The 18292-nt window shown below is 45.5% G+C and overlaps 1 protein-coding gene across 4 annotated transcripts in view; it reads left to right on the top strand.

Moving 5' to 3' along the window:
* LOC311141655 (smoothelin-like) overlaps positions 1 to 16198 on the top strand; it is a 103117-nt gene extending 86919 nt beyond the window's left edge. Inside the window, exons 11-21 of one of the 4 annotated variants that reach the window (XM_084177056.1) lie at positions 7777 to 7971; positions 8320 to 8395; positions 8750 to 8782; positions 9775 to 9957; positions 10100 to 10162; positions 10286 to 10364; positions 10490 to 10645; positions 10732 to 10858; positions 11134 to 11285; positions 13589 to 13769; positions 15478 to 16198. In XM_084177056.1, coding sequence (XP_084033182.1) covers positions 7777 to 7971; positions 8320 to 8395; positions 8750 to 8782; positions 9775 to 9957; positions 10100 to 10162; positions 10286 to 10364; positions 10490 to 10645; positions 10732 to 10858; positions 11134 to 11285; positions 13589 to 13736 — 1212 coding nt within the window. In that variant the 3' untranslated portion in view covers positions 13737 to 13769; positions 15478 to 16198. The remainder of the gene's footprint in view (positions 1 to 7776; positions 7972 to 8319; positions 8396 to 8749; positions 8783 to 9774; positions 9958 to 10099; positions 10163 to 10285; positions 10365 to 10489; positions 10646 to 10731; positions 10859 to 11133; positions 11286 to 13588; positions 13770 to 15477) is intronic. The other 3 variants (XM_084177058.1, XM_084177055.1, XM_084177057.1) reach the window with 3 other exon arrangements.
* Positions 16199 to 18292: the final 2094 nt, after the last annotated feature.

Here is an 18292-nt window from a genome sequence, read left to right on the forward strand (position 1 = left end):
AAAGCAAGCACACGGCAGAGAACAGCTAGCCTTTTCCAAGAGCCTTCCCTACGGCTAGGGTCAGCCAGAACCAGGTTCAGGTTGTCTATAGTCCACCACATTGACCACCCTCTGTCTCTATCTTACAGCTCTGTGTGCTTCTTAGGTTCTCCTTACCCCTGGTGACCTGTCCTATGACCTGACCCATGTAGCTCAACTGACTCATAATGTCAAGCCTGAGATAAAGTAATCCTTCTACCCCCCCCCCCCCCCCACAAAAAAAGTTGTAAAGTGGTTATCCCACTGGCTATAAGGTGAATGCACCTATTTGTAAGTCGCTCTGGATAAGAGCGTCTGCTAAATGATGTAAATGTAAATGAGAGGTCAAAACACTTTAAGTAAAACTCTAACTGCTGAGCCCTCTCAGTCGGCCAGACACAGAGCCCCATCCAAACCCCAGTCGCCTGCCAATCGAGGTGTGAAGGACAAGGGCTCTAAATAAAAGGGGAGTTGAGAGAGGGAGAGGGGGGGGGGGTTCTGAATTGTTGTCACCCGTATTTCCCCTCCGGCCCCCACCAGACACCCAAGCCTTGACTGGCTCAATGGAATAATAGATGGGGCCAGTGATAAATACACATGTCTATGGCACCTGAGGGGAAAAAAGGGGGTGGGGGCCTCTGCTGCCTTGGAAACAGGATTCCGTGCATGCTCATTGGCTGTCTGGGATTTGTGGGGGGTATAAAGAACTAGAGTTTTGGAGGGTCTCTATAAACAGGCAGACTGAGAGAGAGCCTACTGTCCTCTTCACCCGTATTTCCCCTCCGGCCCCCACCAGACACCCAAGCCTTGACTGGCTCAATGGAATAATAGATGGGGCCAGTGATAAATACACATGTCTATGGCACCTGAGGGGAAAAAAGGGGGTGGGGGCCTCTGCTGCCTTGGAAACAGGATTCCGTGCATGCTCATTGGCTGTCTGGGATTTGTGGGGGGTATAAAGAACTAGAGTTTTGGAGGGTCTCTATAAACAGGCAGACTGAGAGAGAGCCTACTGTCCTCTTCTCCCAGGGGATACGTACTGAAAACTCAACACACAGCGCTCTTGGATTGTTTAACTCTTAGAGCTTGATTCGGTTCCTAGAGTTGAGTTGAAGGAGAGGGACTTTGTGTCTCATTGTAACGGGATCCGACCTTCGGTGTGACTTTTGATACTGAGAGAAGTTACCCACCATGCCTGGCGTGAACCTGGACTTCCTGTCGGCCTCAGAGGCTCCACAGCCCCTGGTGGGAAATCCAGGCAGCCTGTGTGCTGAGTCTGGTCTGGAGGAGGTGATCGGTGACCTTCTAGCCCAAGATCAGGCTGAGGAGGAGGAGGGTGAGGGGGGTGAGTGTGGGCTGGAGCTGACACTGCGCTGTGCCGTGGGGGAGATCCACAGTGACCTGCAGGCCTTTGGGAAGCGGGTGGATGCACGGCTGGAGGAGGCTGCGGCGCGTGTGGTTCCTCTGTCTACAGCTCTGGCAGCTCTGCAGGAGGAGAACTTGAGGCTGCGTATCCAACAGGAGAGGCTGGCCCGCCAGTTGGAGGCTCTGTGTCAGGCCCTGGGGCTGCCTGAACCCCCACCTTACACAGCCTTCGTCCCGGAGCCCACAACCAGCACTCCCAATGACCTCCAACTTCCATCCAGCACACCCCTCTGCCCTAAAATGCCAGATGGGCCAGACTGTGAACCTGAGGTCACCCCGGTCCCCCACCGTCCCACCTTTGCCACACGTCGTTCTTCCTCCACCTCCTCTCTGGTAGGACTAGGAGGCATCTCGCACAGCAATAGCATGGTATGCCTCTCTCTCTATGCCTGTATGGATCCCCTCCTGCCAAAATATTTATCATCAGTTCTAGCCTTTTACTCTTTACTGACACTCTCTTCCCTATCCCTCTTTGACGCCTAGATATTTTCCTCTAATCTGAATGACAGGTTTTCACATCTTCAATGAGCATCTGATCAGTCTAGGTTATTTTATGGTTTTATTGGCTGTACTAAATCAAATCAAATGTTATTTGTCACATACACGTGTTTAGCAGATGTTATAGCGGGTGTAGCAAAATGCTTGTGCTTCTAGCTCCGACAGTGCAGTAATATCTAACAAGTAATATCTAACAATTTCACAACATATATCCAATACACACAACACTAGTAAGAAATGGAATTTAAGAATATATACATATATGGACAAGCAATGACAGAGCGGCATGGACTAAGATACAGTAGAATATTATAGAATAGAATGGAATGCAGTATATACATATGAGATGAGTAGTGCAAGATATGTAAACATTATTAAAGTGACTAGTGTTCCATTTCTAGTGCTCAGCTTGACAGCTTCAGTCTGCAGATTAGAGATCATTGTCAGTGCAGATGGCTGGTTACATCAGGGTTGGGGGTGTCATTGTGAAGAAGTGGATTTACCCGTAACTAATCAACTCGCCAGCTTTATCTGCGTGCCTTTCTGTAGCCCCTCCTTCTCTCCTCCTGTCTTTTTCCACCATCTGTCATGAGGACAGTTCCAACAGCATCTCTATCATCTCACATCATCACCTCCCATCCACAAAGACCTTCTCTCTTATCTCTCACTGTTTCTTGCCAGCTCCTCTCTCATTGTCTGTGAGTGTGTGACACCTGCATTTGTCACTGATGTGCTTTAATCCCATTGGGTGGATGTTGGGGTTTGTGGAGGTGCCCTCACTGCCCTGGAAGAACCTGGCAGAGTGTTTGTTTGTGCATGTGTTCCTGTTTGTTTCCGTGTTCTGTCAGGGGACACACTTCCTGCGGTGGGAGGAAGTATCCTGTTTGCTGTCATTTAATCTTCTGAGTAACCGCCTGGTCATGATGAAAGCCTCTGGTCTACTGCCCAAACACTGGGCTCCTACGATCTCTATGGTACTCTCCTCCTAAACTAGGTCCCTAACATTGTGTTGGACTTGGACTACACTTCAGTCTTTTAGGAACTCCTCACCTCTCTTCGACATTACGATTTTATTTGGGATATGTGGCTCAGAGTTCACACTTCACAGTGATCCTGGTCAGATACTGAACCATACCCCTCTCTGTGGCCAAATGATGGTTCACAGCCTGGGTGCTCTCTCTGATTACATCTCAGGTGTGTGACACACCAATGTCACTCCATCAGCCCCCCTATGGTCCAGACCCTTTGTGATTAGGGGACTCGAGAGATTGGACATGCTCCTCAGCGTTCTAGAGGCAATCAGACTGCTCTTGAACCCTGCAGCCGGCTGTAGTCCAGATCAAGAAGGTCAGCTCTGCTCTGTGTTTTGACTGGGGTAAAGGGAACCCAGCCAAGGAGCTGACAACATAGTGGCTCTCTCTCTGTCCTATGTTACTTACCTTCTAATTACTCTGATGGTATTAGTCTGGTATTAAACACCGGTACCGCTAACACTGACACAGATAGGCTCTGAAACCTGTTGACCTCTCTGCTCTGTTGGTTGGGCAATCAGACTGTATGTTTCTGTAGATTGGTGTCTATGTGAAGGTTTGCCAAGTCTGTTATTCCTAATAATGTAATGTATTCTGAGCTGCTCTGAGTGACAGAGCGTCCTGGCTCTATAGTGTATGTTTATTGTTGCATGTCCACATGGGTTGATGACATTTTGAGGGATATTGAAGGGAATTTATGTGGTATTATTCAGCTGGACAGGGTCCTTAGCCCAGTAATGCTCCCAGACCAGCTGGTCCTGTCAATCAGGCCTCTCCACCCAGAGGGAAGCTGTTCTCATTTAGTTCAGTCATGTCACAGACTGACAGATGACTGGGATGCATGGAAGCTGATCTTACCCGACCCCTACTCTTAACAATGTGGTAGTATATAGATACACTTCTGCCTCAACAGCTCTTACATAACCTAGTCCTGTAGGTCTATAGTATACAGACACTCTCAATGGCATAGTGTTAGACACAACTGGACACCCTTAGCATAATGTACACTCTCATGCAAGAAGACAAGAAAGCCTGTCTCTCTCCGATCATCAATTAATTATAGATGCAGTTCTGTTTACATAACTCAGTACTAAAGGTGTACAGACACATCACACAATGGCATAGTGTTAGGCACACCAGCCACTTTTGTTATTTATATTTTGTATTTTACCCCCCTTTTTCCCCCCAATTTCGATCTTGTCTCATCGCTGCGGAAGGCGAAGGTCGAGTCATGCGTCCTCCGAAACACCCGCCCGCTTAACCCAGAAGCCAGCCGCACCAATGTGTCGGAGGAAACACCCTTCAACTGACGACGAGGTCAGCCTGCAGGCGCCCGGCCCGCCAGAAGGACTCGCTAGAGCGCGATGAGCCAAGTAAAGGCCCCCCCCCCCCCCTCCCCCCTAACCCCACAATGCCCACACATGTCCATGCATCTGTTCCAGTGAGACCCTGTTTGTTTTGGTGTTTTTTTGCAGGGCCGTGTCCAATAACATTCCACTGCGGTCAAGTGGCTCTCACTCTGATCTGTCCCATGGGTCAGACCCCTGAATCTCAGTCCAGACCTCCAGAACCAGAACCAGAGGCCACCCTGGATCACACAGCTCTGGCTGCACTGGGGCTGGGGGGGGGCACCCTCTCCCTGGCTGGACTCTCTGGGAGGAGAGGGGGGTGGTGTGTGGGCTGATGGGGACAGTGCCCGCTGTCTGGGACGAAATTTGGACCTGCACATCTACAACAAAAGCAAAAAGTCTAGCAGACCAGCCCAGCCTCTGTAGTCTGCAGAAGGCATGTGGCACCATATGAAAATCTATTTAAGAGGTGTTATCTATAGGCTTTATGGCCACTTAAAATAAACAGTTACAAAGACAGTGGTATCTTAATGGAAGACTGTGCTGTGTTTATGTCCATGTCTCATCGCCTTTCTTCGCCTGTCAGCAGTGGCAGCACACAAAAACCCTACATCTCTCCTGTCTGTAACAGCACTGACTGAGGTGCACTATCTGTTCCTGGACAATGTGCTTGTGCTTTTACAGTACTGTAGTGTGTATACTACTATATCCTGTAGGAGGAAGGAGCTGGCTTCTATCCTACACAATTTACATTCTTGCAGCTCTACAGGCCCATAGCCAAAGTAGTGCTTTACTCCTGTCACATGACATGAGCCCTCTGTTCATCATCATACTGCTTAGACAGACTGAGAGGGCATCAGTCAGAAGTGGCCAGTGATGTGTGAGCTAACTGTTGCTTGGCAGTGATGTCAAACCGCTGTAATAATCCTCACGCTCCGTGACAAGGCAGGAAGACTGAGGAGCTGGAGGGCCTGGGGAATCATGAGGGGTGCGAAAGTGTACATCAGGTTTCCCCAACTGGTGGCCCGCAGTCCGAATTTGAGCCACAAAAAATATATATATATACAGTAGCAGTCAAAAGTTTGGACACCTACTCATTCAAGGGTTTTTCTTTATTTGTACCGTTTTCTACATTGTAGAATAATAGTGAAGACATCAAAACTATGAAATAACACAATATGGAATCATGTAGTAACCAAAAAAGTGTTAAACAAATCAAAATATAGTTTTATATTTGAGATTCTTCAAAGTAGCCACCCTTTGCCTTGATGACAGCTTTGAACACTCTTGGCATTCTCTCAACCAGCTTCATGAGGAATGCTTTTCCAACAGTCTTGAAGGAATTCCCACAAATGCTGAGCACTTGTTGGCTGCTTTTCCTTCACTCTGCGGTCCAACTCATCTCAAACCATCTCAATTGGGTTGAGGTCGGGTGATTGTGGAGGCCAGGTCATCTGATGCAGCACTCCATCACTCTCCATCTTGGTCAAGTAGCCCTTACACAGCCTGGAGGTGTGTTTTGGGTCATTGCCCTGTTGGAAAACAAATGATAGTCCAACTAAGTGCAAACCAGATGGGATGGCGTATCGCTGCAGAATGCTGTGGTAACCATGCTGGTTAAGTGTGCCTTGAATTCTAAATAAATCACAGGCAGTGTCACCAGCAAAGCACCCCCACACCATTACATCTCCTCCTCCATGCTTCACGCTGGGAACCACACATGCGGAGATCATCCGTTCACCTACTCTGCGTCTTACAAAGACACGGCGGTTGGAACCAAAAAATCTCAAATTTGGACTCCTCAGACCAAAGGACAGATTTCCACCGGTCTAATGTCCATTGCTCGTGTTTCTTGGCCCAAGCAAGTCTCTTCTTCTTATTGGTGTTCCTTTAGTAGTGGTTTCTTTGCAGCATTTCGACCATGAAGGCCTGATTCATGCAGTCTCCTCTGAACAGTTGATGTTGATGTGTCTGTTACTTGAACTCTGTGAAGCATTTATTTGGGCTGCAATCTGAGGTGCAGTTAACTCAAATGTACTTGTCCTCTGCAGCAGAGGTAACTCTTGGTCTTCGTTTCCTGTGGCGGTCCTCATGAGAGCCAGTTTCATCATAGCGCTTGATGGTTTTTGCGACTGCACTTGAAGAAACTTTCAAAGTTCTTGAAATTTTCCGTATTGACTGACCTTCATGTCTTAAAGTTGTCATCTCTCTTTGCATATTTGAGCTGTTCTTGACATAATATGGACTTGGTCTTTTACCAAATAGGGCTATATTCTGTATACCACCCCTACCTTGTCACAACACAACTGATTGGCTCAAACATATTAAGAAGGAAAGAAATTCCACAAATTTACTTTTAAGAAGTCACACCTGTTAATTGAAATCTATTTCAGGTGACTACCTCATGAAGCTGGTTGAGAGAATGCCAAGAGTGTGCAAAGCTGTCATCAAGGCAAAGGGTGGCTACTTTGAAGAATCTCAAATATAAACTATATTTTGATTTGTTTAACACGTTTTTGGTTACTACATGATTCCATATGTGTTATTTCAGAGTTTTGATGTCTTCACTATTATTCTACATTGTAGAAAATGGTAAAAATAAAGAAAAACCCTTTAGGTGTGAGTAGGTGTGTCCAAACTTTTGACTGGTAATGTGTGTGTGTGTGTGTGTGTGTGTGTGTGTGTGTGTGTGTGTGTGTGTATATATATATATGTGTGTATGTATGTATATATGTGTATATATATATATATATATATATATATATATAATATTTATTTATATATAATATTTATTAATTTTTTATTTTATTTTTTCATTGTTGGAAATAAAAGATGGTAAAAACACCAGGATAATCAGCTCCAAGTGATTTTAATTTTGGAAATCTGTTCCAAAGTATTACCATGCATAGAGAGACACGTGATTTTAGTCAAATATCATATTTGTTTGGGCTTCTTGCGGTCAATTTGCAGCCTACAACTTATTTCTAATCATGTTCCGGCCCCCCGACCATCCGCTCAAGAATAATTTGTCCCGCGGCTGAATCTAGTTGATCCCTGGTATACATGCTCCCCCTCCCACCTCCAAAAGTTCCAGGAAGTTTTCCTGAGATCCTCCAGTGCTCATTCCATCATAAATGTCAGCAAGCCTCGGTGTCTTCTCTGTAAACACAGCTGTAGGGGTTGACGGATCAGAAGCCTCCCTTTTCTGTCTCTCCCCTGGCCTTGTGTGTCCTGGTCCCATGATTTCTCACCAGCTGGAGAATGGTCTTTGAGTATGATCAACTACCTTTTGTATCTGTTTATATCTGTCCTGCCACTGACATTGACCCTTAGCTGAGGATAAAAAAGAATTCACACTCACATAGTCTAAAATGGATGCCAATCCTGATTTAAAAAGCTGTGTAACCTGTAAATAACCCATCATTCCCTCTCCCTCTCTCTCTTTGTCTGTGTAGTTGGAGACAGAGCCTGTGATGGCCTCAGAGCCAGTGTTTGAAGTGGAGCCCTCAGTGCAGGTGGCATGCTTTCAGTCCCCGGCTACAGTACCCAACGGCTCCTCTGCAGCTCGGGCCAAAGTCGAAGAACGGTCCGGAAAACTGACTGCAGAACAGCTGGCTGCCATCGACGATGAGGAGCTCCTGGATAAAATGGTACTTCCCCCTCCCCCATATCACACATGCTTACAGTCTTCAAATCCCCATACCTAGATGTGGTGTTGTTGTTTTTGTGTATTAGTTAGGAGTTAAATCTGATCTGCTGAGCGAACTTATATTTGGAAAGGTCATACCTTTACATTTGTGTGTGTGTACACTACACTCTGTGTGTATTTCTGTGTGTGTACACTACACTCTGTGTGTATTTCTGTGTGTGTACACTACACTCTGTGTGTATTTCTGTGTGTGTACACTACACTCTGTGTGTATTTGGAGCTATGTGACTGAGTTTGTCTGAAGACCGACCCCTCTCATTCCTTCCGTCTGTCCTGTTCTTTCCGACAGCTGGATGAGTCCAAGGACTTTGAGGAGAGGAAGATGATCCGACAAGCCATGAGAGATCTGCGTAAGAGGAAGAGAGGTGAGATTTTTCCAAATCTAGTCTGCATTATGCACCTGCCTCATTTTCCAAATCTAGGCTGCATTATGTACCTGCCTCATTTTCCAAATCTGCATTATGTACCTGCCTCATTTTCCAAATCTAGTCTGCATTATGTACCTGCCTCATTTTCCAAATCTAGTCTGCATAATGTACCTGCCTCATTTTCCAAATCTAGTCTGCATTATGTACCTGCCTCATTTTCCAAATCTAGTCTGCATTATGTACCTGCCTCATTTTCCAAATCTAGTCTGCATTATGTACCTGCCTCATCTCTTGCCATTTTCCATCCTTATTTTCTGATCTTATTTTCACATTCTCCCATCCTGCTCTCAGAGGCCATACTGGGATGTACACAGGAGGAAATAGGTAGGAACGTCCTGTGTGTTTGTGGACTATATTAATACAGTATGCATCCGTGTTTGTCATTTATCAATGTCCCACTTGGCTGTATCCCCTCATTGTCAACCATACTGTCCCACCAGTGCTGTTATCGAGCTTGACACTCATCATTTAGTTTTCTCAGTGATACACATTGATCATGAACTGACCAGCAGCAACAATGAACATGAGGAACCTGTATGGTGAACGATGAGGGATATGTTAAAACATCTGTTGAAACGCATGAGTCTTGATGTTTGTGTGACTACTCACCACGGTGCCATATGTGATATATCAGGATGATGCAGGACTTTCTGGTTCACTCACTGTCTCAGGGCAAACACACCTTATGTTGTTCCACATATGGCTGGCTGGGTGTAAAGTGTTGACTGTTTGTTGAGACTCCAGACAGGTCTCGGAACTCTGTGTCAGAGAAGTTTCCATGGGCTTAATAGCTAGCCACCCATTTCATCCCTGTATTACCCGTAACCCTAGCCAATCTGTTGAAACAGTAAGTGAGAGACCGGAGGTATTTAGTTCCATTATAATGAGCGCTTAACTGTGTCTCTGGGGCTTAGGAAGGTAAATGGACAGGTAAGACTGCTACAGCTCCCAGGCATCGGGTAACAGTAGTGGTGTTAAGGTATCAGTGTTGGACAGCGTTCAGTAGCCTTTCTATGCCAGTGTCTCAGTGGTCTGACGTGATGTTCAGGGTCTCTTTGATGTTTGTTCAGCACATGCCCCACCACATCACAGCCTGAGGTTGGTTGTGTTTGTCTTTCACCTGTGGGTGGCTGTTTGTGTTCCAAGGCATTTGATGGTGCTTTGGAAAGAATCTTGAAATGTACCTCTGCAAACATTCAACCCATGTTTAGTTTGGCTTTGTAGCAGATGAGATGCTGTCAACTTGTTGAGTGCCTCTTCTCCCTCTTTTTCCACTGACCTTTTCCTCCTGCTATCCCTCCTCTCCTCTATCTCAGACCAAAGAGAAAAGGAGAGAGAGGTTCGTCTTGTGGAGCTTCGGCAGCAGAGAGAAGAGCGTGCTCAGAAGGGTCGTACGGGAGGAGGAGGAGCTGAAGAGGTGGTGATGAGGAAGGTGGAGAAGTCAGCTGATGGCGCCACCCTCAGCCAAGTCACCAAGACAAACCACTTCGCCCAGTCTGGTAGGCCAATCATACACCATGTCTTAGGCTGACAACATGGCTGATACATTTGGGCAATACACTAGCTCCAGTTTAACAGTGCGTGGTCTTCCGAGGTCAGTTGAAATGGTTCTAATGTATTTATATGTGTTTGTGTGTCTAGGTGATGGCAGCAGGACAGCTCACAGCACCATCATGGAGGCCAGTTATGTGAAGAAAACAGACAGTGAGTCATCAATGCATCCTCCTCCTCATTTAAATCATCATCATCATCATTTGATTGCTATATCTTCTCATCCATATATGGTGTTATGTGATCTCACCACCACCACCTCCCTGTGTTCTCTAGTGGGGACAGTCCAGTCCAAGTCCTACAGCTACTCCTCCTCTACCTCTTCCAGTTCCAGCTCCGCCAGGAAAGTGGGCAGGTGAGAACTGAACCCATATAATTCTGTGCCTAAACCCTTCTCCTCAGCAACCCCTATAGGATTAACTGAAATTGTGTTGAACGGTAATTTACCCCTTCTCTATCTTCCTCCCTTCCGTCCATCAGTGTGTTTGACCGTGAGGATGACTCGGCTTCCCGTGCTGCGGAGCGCCGGCAGGCAGAGAAACGTAAGGAGCTGATGAGAGCCCAAAGTCTGCCCAAGACGTCCGCCGCACAGTCCCGCAAAGCCATGATCGAGAAGTTGGAGAAGGAGAGCGGAGGGTAAGGATAGAAAGAACTGAGAATAGCAAAGAAGGAGAAGAGTTGAAACATGTCTATACTAACATAAACCAATCCCCCTCCTTCAGGCCAGGGAATAAAGCGGTTGCCAAGGTGAACACGGTCCAGCGCTCCGCTAGCTGTGTGGTGCCCAATGCCAACTCCATCAAACAGATGCTGCTGGACTGGTGCCGCGCCAAGACCCGCTCATACGAGGTGAGCCAACCCACTATGGCACTATCCTGAGTGTCCAGTCTCCTCAAAGATCTGAGGCATTCACACTAGTTCATCCTGCTATGAGGGTTAGGCCTTTATATAAGCCCTCTACTGCAATCAAAACATGCCACCATGTCTTCTGTCAGCGATGCTGTGTTCTCTCATACTCTTGAGTCTAGTCTATTAGGTGACTAATGACATTTGGAAGCATTGGTTAATGCTTTGTGATTTAATATAGTATTTCTCTCTTTTTCTTCTTTCCTCCTCTCTTTCAGAATGTGGACATCCAGAACTTCTCGTCCAGTTGGAGTGATGGCATGGCGTTCTGTGCCCTGGTGCATAACTTCTTCCCAGAGGCCTTCGACTACTCCTCTCTCACCCCTGCCAACCGCAGACACAACTTTGAGGTGGCCTTCAGCACTGCAGAGTGAGTACACACATACACAAATGCATACACTTGTAAACTGTCCGTCATGCATGCACTCATAGATGTACTGAATGTGATGTCTTGAAGTATGACATGGAATCAAGCTTCACTCTTGGAGTTGCCCCATGGTCATTTACAGCAGAATGGATCAGGATCTAAGTGAACCATCCTCCGTCCCCAAGACCATCAATCGTCTGACCACCCCAAGGCTCTGTTCGTGGGAAAGTAGCTCTAGCCAACTCTTTGCCTACCCATTGAACTCAAAATCCATCACACATCTTGAGAACCACAACTTCTCTCGCCTTTCTCTGCCCCAAACCAACACACTCCTCTTTCTCTGAACAGATATGATCCCTCTATTGGGTATGTTTGTTTGACCTCTGTAAAATCAACACTGAGCTGCCAGTCTATGGATTCCTCAGGCTCAGCAGGACTGGACCTCTGGGCTCTCACCATCCTCTTAGCCTTACTACCACCTAACTACCAACTTACTACCACCTTACTACCACCTTACTACCACCTTACTACCACCTTACTACCACCTAACTACCACCTGCTGTGGTAGTTAGGTGGTCCTCTGTAGCTCAATTGGTAGAGCATGGCGCTTGTAATGCCAGGGTAGTGGGTTCGATCCCCGGGACCACCCATACGTAAAAATGAATGCACACATGACTGTAAGTCGCTTTGGATAAAAGCGTCTGCTAAATGGCATATTATTATTTATTATTATTATAACTACCACCTAACTACCACCTAACTACCACCTTACTACCACCTAACTACCCATCCATGTACAGTAAGAATGCCTGCCTGAGGGAGGAAGAGAATGTGCATCCACAGGATGCAGCCTTTGGATTCATCAGATTCACCTATTGGACTCAACTCACTGTTTCCAGGGGCCCTACAGTAAGAGGGTTGGGGTGGGCCTGGGCCCACTGCTCAGTTGTTTTAATCTCTCCTCTCTCTCTCATGTCTGTGCAGTCGGCTCCTGGATCTGTTACTACTACTACTACTACTACTACTACTACTACTACTACTACTGTTACTACTGTTACTACTACTACTACTACTACTACTACTACTACTACTACTGTTACTACTACTACTACTACTACTACTACTACTACTACTACTGTTACTACTACTACTACTACTACTACTACTACTACTATCTCCTGTACCTTTAAACCTCCACTCTCCATCCACTCTCTCCTCTCAGAGATGCTCACCTCAGTAACCGCTGTGTGATGTGACCCTCCATCCACCAACCCTGATCTAAACCAGGAAACTCCTGAGACTGACCCCTCCCCAAACAACCAACAGGTTACTACAGTACAGGAAGAGCACTCGAATGACTTCCTCCCAGACCCCTCTCCTTCCCTCTCTCCTTTAATCTGGCCATCTCCTCCTCCTCTTCCTCACTCCACCTCTGTCATCTCCTCTTTTGATGAGGTCATGTACTGCCAACCTCTGTCCTGTCACCCACCAGTGTCTGCTGTGTTCACCTGTCCTGTGATGCTGCTGCTGAAGATAACGACCATGATGACGTAAACCCCGGATTGTCAAACACCTCTTCCTCCTAGCTACCCCCCCCCCCTCTCCCCCCAACCCCCTCTTTGTCACTGTGCTGCACTGTCACTCCCTTACCAACCTCACCCCCCTCACCCCCTGCCACTGTGCCTCATCTGGAACCCTCTCACACACCCCTCCAACACCCACACAAACACACCATCCTGTGTTTCTCTTCTAGGTTCACCCTGTGGTCCATGTCTTTATGTCAGTGTAAGATTATTTTTGTTTTGTCCTTGCTCTTGTTTTTGTACTGGACATAACAAAGCCAATGTTCTATTGTTGATGTCTCTATACCCCCATGCCCAAGTCTTTTCTCTCAGTGCACAGAAAAACAAACAAAACAAACAAAAAGGCAAAATGGACGTCTCCTGACGCTTCATTTGACATTTTGTTGTGTCTGCGTGTGTGCGCATATGTGTCATGTTGTTCATGAAGCATGTCAACTCATGGATATGTTTGTCAACACAGGGAATGTAATGTTATCGTTTCTTTTTGTGTCTTCTCTCTCCCTCTCTCCACACCCTGGGTATTCCTCTCATTTGGCTGCTCACTGCTTTCTCTCTCTCTCAACCTCCTTCCTTCTGTCTCCCTCACTTTATTTCTATCTGTTCACTTTTCATATATCTGGACTTTCTCTCTATATTTCCGTCTCTTTTCCTCCCTCTTCTCTTTCTCTCCCCCTCCCTCGCCCCCCTCTCTCCCCCTGCTCCCCCTCCGGGGTGCGGGTGCAGGAAGCTGGCTGACTGTCCCGAGCTGTTGGACGTAGAGGACATGGTGCGGATGCGTGAGCCAGATTGGAAGTGTGTGTACACGTACCTGCAGGAGTTCTACAGGGGCCTGGTGACCAAGGGCCTGGTTAAAACCAAAAACTCCTCCTAGAGTCGCACCCCTAGGACCCCAAATGCACTCATGGTGAGAGAGGCAACAGGCCCACGGAGGAACCACATGCTGGTGCTGGAGGTTTATGGGGTGGGATTGGTGTGAGTGGGAGATTCTCAATTGAGCAAAGGTTCATACTCTACTTGATTCCTCTGTCCTCTTCTCCGCCGTGACCCAGAAACTGATAAGTGGTCGCCATATGTAGGAGAATTTGTTAATTGGTTAACCGAGGAGTTTCCTCATCTCCTAGATTGCCTCCTCCAGCGGAGGATACCAGAGTTTTTCCTCAACCCCTTGAATCAGCTGTTGTTTACTCGGAGGAGAAAAACATGCACACATTTAAAAACCATACGCTACTTATACATTTATCCATCAAATGTCTAGCACAACTAGCTAATGTATTTTGACCCCTTTACACATTACATTTTGGGATTCCTCTACTGTACACGTCAGCTGCCTGATGACAAGCTTGTTGCGAAGGAGTCTTATTTCATACATGAGCATTTGTTTCCACGTTTCCTCTCCTCGATGACTCCTATCCTCGATTACCTTTGAGCTTTTTCAAAAGGAGGTGAGGAGAGGACAGAGAAGAGGACGTGAGGAATTGAGCAAATCCAATTGAGATTCTCTCAGTGTGTGAATGTGGGTGTAGGAGTGCATGTTGTGGGGGGGGATGAATGGCAGGATCAACAACAGTGCCACCAGTTCCATCATATTATGATGGTGAAGTCAGACAGGAGAAGAGTGAGCTATCCATTAATACAAACATGATCATTATCCTGCAGGAAGTCATATGAAGTGGTAGGAAGTGCACTCTTAGTGTTGCACTGTCTAGGTACAGGTCGGAGCGCTGTTTTCTCCGCCCTGTGAGCCAGTGCTGGGGTCCAAAGGCCCAAACATGGATTGTGAGGTTGTGACTAGAGTCAGAGCCAGGCTGCAGCCAGGCGGAGGGCCAGCCATCAGCACACCCCGTCTGCAGCTCCACACTTTAAAAGGAGCTGCCGCAACACAACAGTGGAGTGGAAACAGAGATTGGAAACAAAGTGGAGGAAAAATAAATGTCAGACCTGTGGTGTGTGAAGCATGTGTATCATCTCCCCTCATTTAGTGACTTCAGAATTACTGATGTTTTTGTACTTTAAGTGTATAAAGTCTGGTCAGTTTATAACAACCATTGCTGAATGACATAAATAGACTTATCTCCTTAGTATCTAAAACAACAAAGGAAAACTTTTAATACAGAGTTTTACGGTGTTGACATTTGTGTTTGTCTTTGAGGGGCTAGGTTACTATCTGCTGGTATAGTAGCTGTGCTCTCTGTGTCCCTGCCACCTTGCAGCTGTTTCCCAGAGCTCTCCCTCTCCTCCTTCTCTGTGCTCCTGGCTGGGCAGCTCACACTGCCATACTGTTGTCATTGTCAGTCAGCTACAGTACCTTTAGGGCTTAGTAGTCAAGTGTGCCACCATGTGGTTATATGCATGCATTGCACATATATTATTTTGTTGACCAAATGGCAGAATATGTTTGGAATGCCTATAATGCTTTTTTGAAACAAATACTTTGTAGAGTGTCTCCCTCTTGCCTGGTTAGTTTGGGTGGATGAAAAAGCTGTTATGAGAGCAGCGTTTGTGGAGAGAATGTCATATTTTATCCTTACCATCACTCCGTTCATCTCTCTCTTTCGCCATCTCCCCACCTCTCCCTTTCTCCATCTCACCATCTCGCCGTCTCCGTCCCTTAGGGAATGTGCCAACTGCATGCCCCTGCTGGAGGTGGAGGACATGATGATCATGGGGAGGAAGCCTGACTCCAAGTGTGTGTTCACCTACGTGCAGTCACTGGTCAACCACCTGCGCAGGCACGAGATGAAACTTGCCAAGGCCTTGGCCAAACTCCAGGGCACCGACTTCTGATCTGCCCCTGTGCTCACAGTGTGGCCTTCCCCATCGCACCACTACACAGTACCCCTCCTGTCCTCCTGAGCCCTGTCCCTCAACACCACCCCTGTCCCAACAGGCTGACAGCAGCCCAGACTCTGAGTGAGAGGTGTTACTGATTTGCACATCTCTGATGGCCAACGGTGGAAGAGTGTTTGTGTAGGTGTGTGTATCTGTCTAATGATTATCTTTGTTGACGGTGGTGGCATGCCAGACAGATAAATTCCCCCCCGCTGGACACACATTTGTTCAGGCTGTGCGACCCTTCCCGAAGGAGAACTCCAAAGTTTTCATAATAGAGAATCTTTTTAAGCTTTAATTGATATGTTATACTGAAATGTAGTTGTAGTCTATCAGTAGGCAATTATATTCATGCTTTGGAAGTCCCTGAGGATATGGCACCAACAAAACCCTACATTAAATGTACATGAGGAAAATATGAATTTTATTGTACTCCTTCACCCACCTTAATGCCTACATTGTAAGATGTTACTCAAGCTGTTGGTGAAGAAAAATAATCTGATATATGATGCATCTGTTTATATTCCTTCAGTCCACACTGGTACTGTTTAAGGTGTTAACGACTGTGCATGCTTTTTAAAACACATCTACTTGAATTGTTTTAAATAGTCCTTATTATTCCTATTGTGTTGTTAATAATAATCATTATTACTATTTAAGTTTATTCATAAGCACTGGTATGGAGGGATGTTATTCAGTCATTGTGTTATATAGTAGTCGGCATTATGACATTGGTGGATCTGTTTGTACAGCCCTATGCTGAGTAAGAACCATATCTGAATCTACAAACCCAGATGAGGTTAAAGCCAGACTAGGTTGTAATAGTCATTTTCTAATACTGACATGTTATGATAGTAGTTGTGTAACTATAATTAATTGTGAATTTGCACCACTCATATTTACATCATTTTGGTCTGAGTGGAGAAACCAGTGTTGAAAAGTAGGTTCCAAGAACTTCTCAAACAGGTAAAATCACACATTGGTGTTGTTTCTAGATTATCACATATTTTCTCAGCTTTTTTCCCCTGTCCTTGCCTCAGTTTGTTACATTGGGGCATAAAAAGACTCAGCATAGGGTTGTCACATTCATGTTTGAGACGCCAGCAAGAATAAGGCTGTGACCTCGACGATTTCCCTTCCAAATAAAAGTCCAATGAAGATGGTAGAAAAATAATACAAATGGTTGAAACTCTTAACATTCTATTTGGACATTTTGTTTCCTAATAAAATGTTAGAATTTGGTTTAACAATATCAAAAAAGGAAAATTGTTTCCCAACGCCCACACGATCAGACTGACCATTAGAATGGCCACACAGAGTGATTTATTAGACAGAGTGATGATTTAAAAATACAGTTAAAAAGACTGCATGGGGGCTATAAGGGACACAACATTAGCAGCGATGATTGATTGGGGTGTAAATTCTGTGGATTTGGAAACTACAAGTGCTCCTGAGTAGAATGGACACCACTTTTACTGGACACAATGTACAGAACATTTTGTACAGTCCAATAAATGATAGGAGTACACACACAAAAAACATTGTTGACCATTTAGGCCTGAAAAAAGACATATCATAGAAATACTTTAAATAATTATTTATATGATAACTAGTATAAAATATATTGATAATTGTGCACAATTTCCATCATTTTCGCCCTAATTATTAATTTACAAAGTATACAGGATAGGACTCAAAATCCATGACCTGGACGTGCTTAGTTATTTTTGCCAGCTTCACAATGGTGTCACATTCACACTGCCAGCACATCCCACAGCCCACCCAACCCCACCCCAGCAAACACACACAGGGCTCTTTGTTGTGGGCTCTTTATTTATGCTTGGGACCATTAAAAAAATTTTATATATATAACCATATGCTTTGAAGTTTTGTTTCATGAGTCAGTCTATGAATCAAACCTATAGCCAGAACAAAGTTTATGGTAATGTAATTATTTGATAGAATATGAAAGGTTTGTTGGCGAGGCCAACTTCTCTTCTCTACATCCTTTGGCCCAATGAAGGCTGGCTTTCAGCTCAGTTGATTCTATGACTGATGAACAGGAGAGTATTACTGATAAAGGCTAAATGTACTTTATTTCCAATGTATATTTTCTGAACTTAAGTGAAGAAAAAAAAGAAATTTATTCCATTATATATTATGGTTTCTTTATCAAGAATTTTAAGACTTTTCAGTTGGATTTAGAACTGGTTCTGATGAAATTATCTGCTTCATTATCTGTACATCTGTAATTGAGACTTGAGAAAGTTACTATTTTTCAATATTCCGCTCCTGCCAATTTGGCAACTAGAGAGCTTCCACAAACTAGTGAATCCTGTACTGTACATACATGCTTGGACACGTCATAATTCCTTGTTTCTGTAGAATAGGACTGGCCACCCCTCAGAGCCTGGTTCCTCTCTAGGTTTCTTCCTAGGTTCCTGGCTTTCTAGGGAGTTTTTCCTAGCCACGGTGCTTCTACATCTGCATTGCTTGCTGTTTGGAGTTTTAGGCTGGGTTTCTGTATAAGCACTTTGTGACATCTGCTGATGTAAAAAGGGCTTTATAAATACATTTGATTTGATCTGTACTCCACAA

The sequence above is a fragment of the Coregonus lavaretus genome, assembly GCF_964263955.1.
Source record: "Coregonus lavaretus genome assembly, chromosome: 14".
Classification (NCBI taxonomy): Eukaryota; Metazoa; Chordata; class Actinopteri; order Salmoniformes; family Salmonidae; genus Coregonus; species Coregonus lavaretus.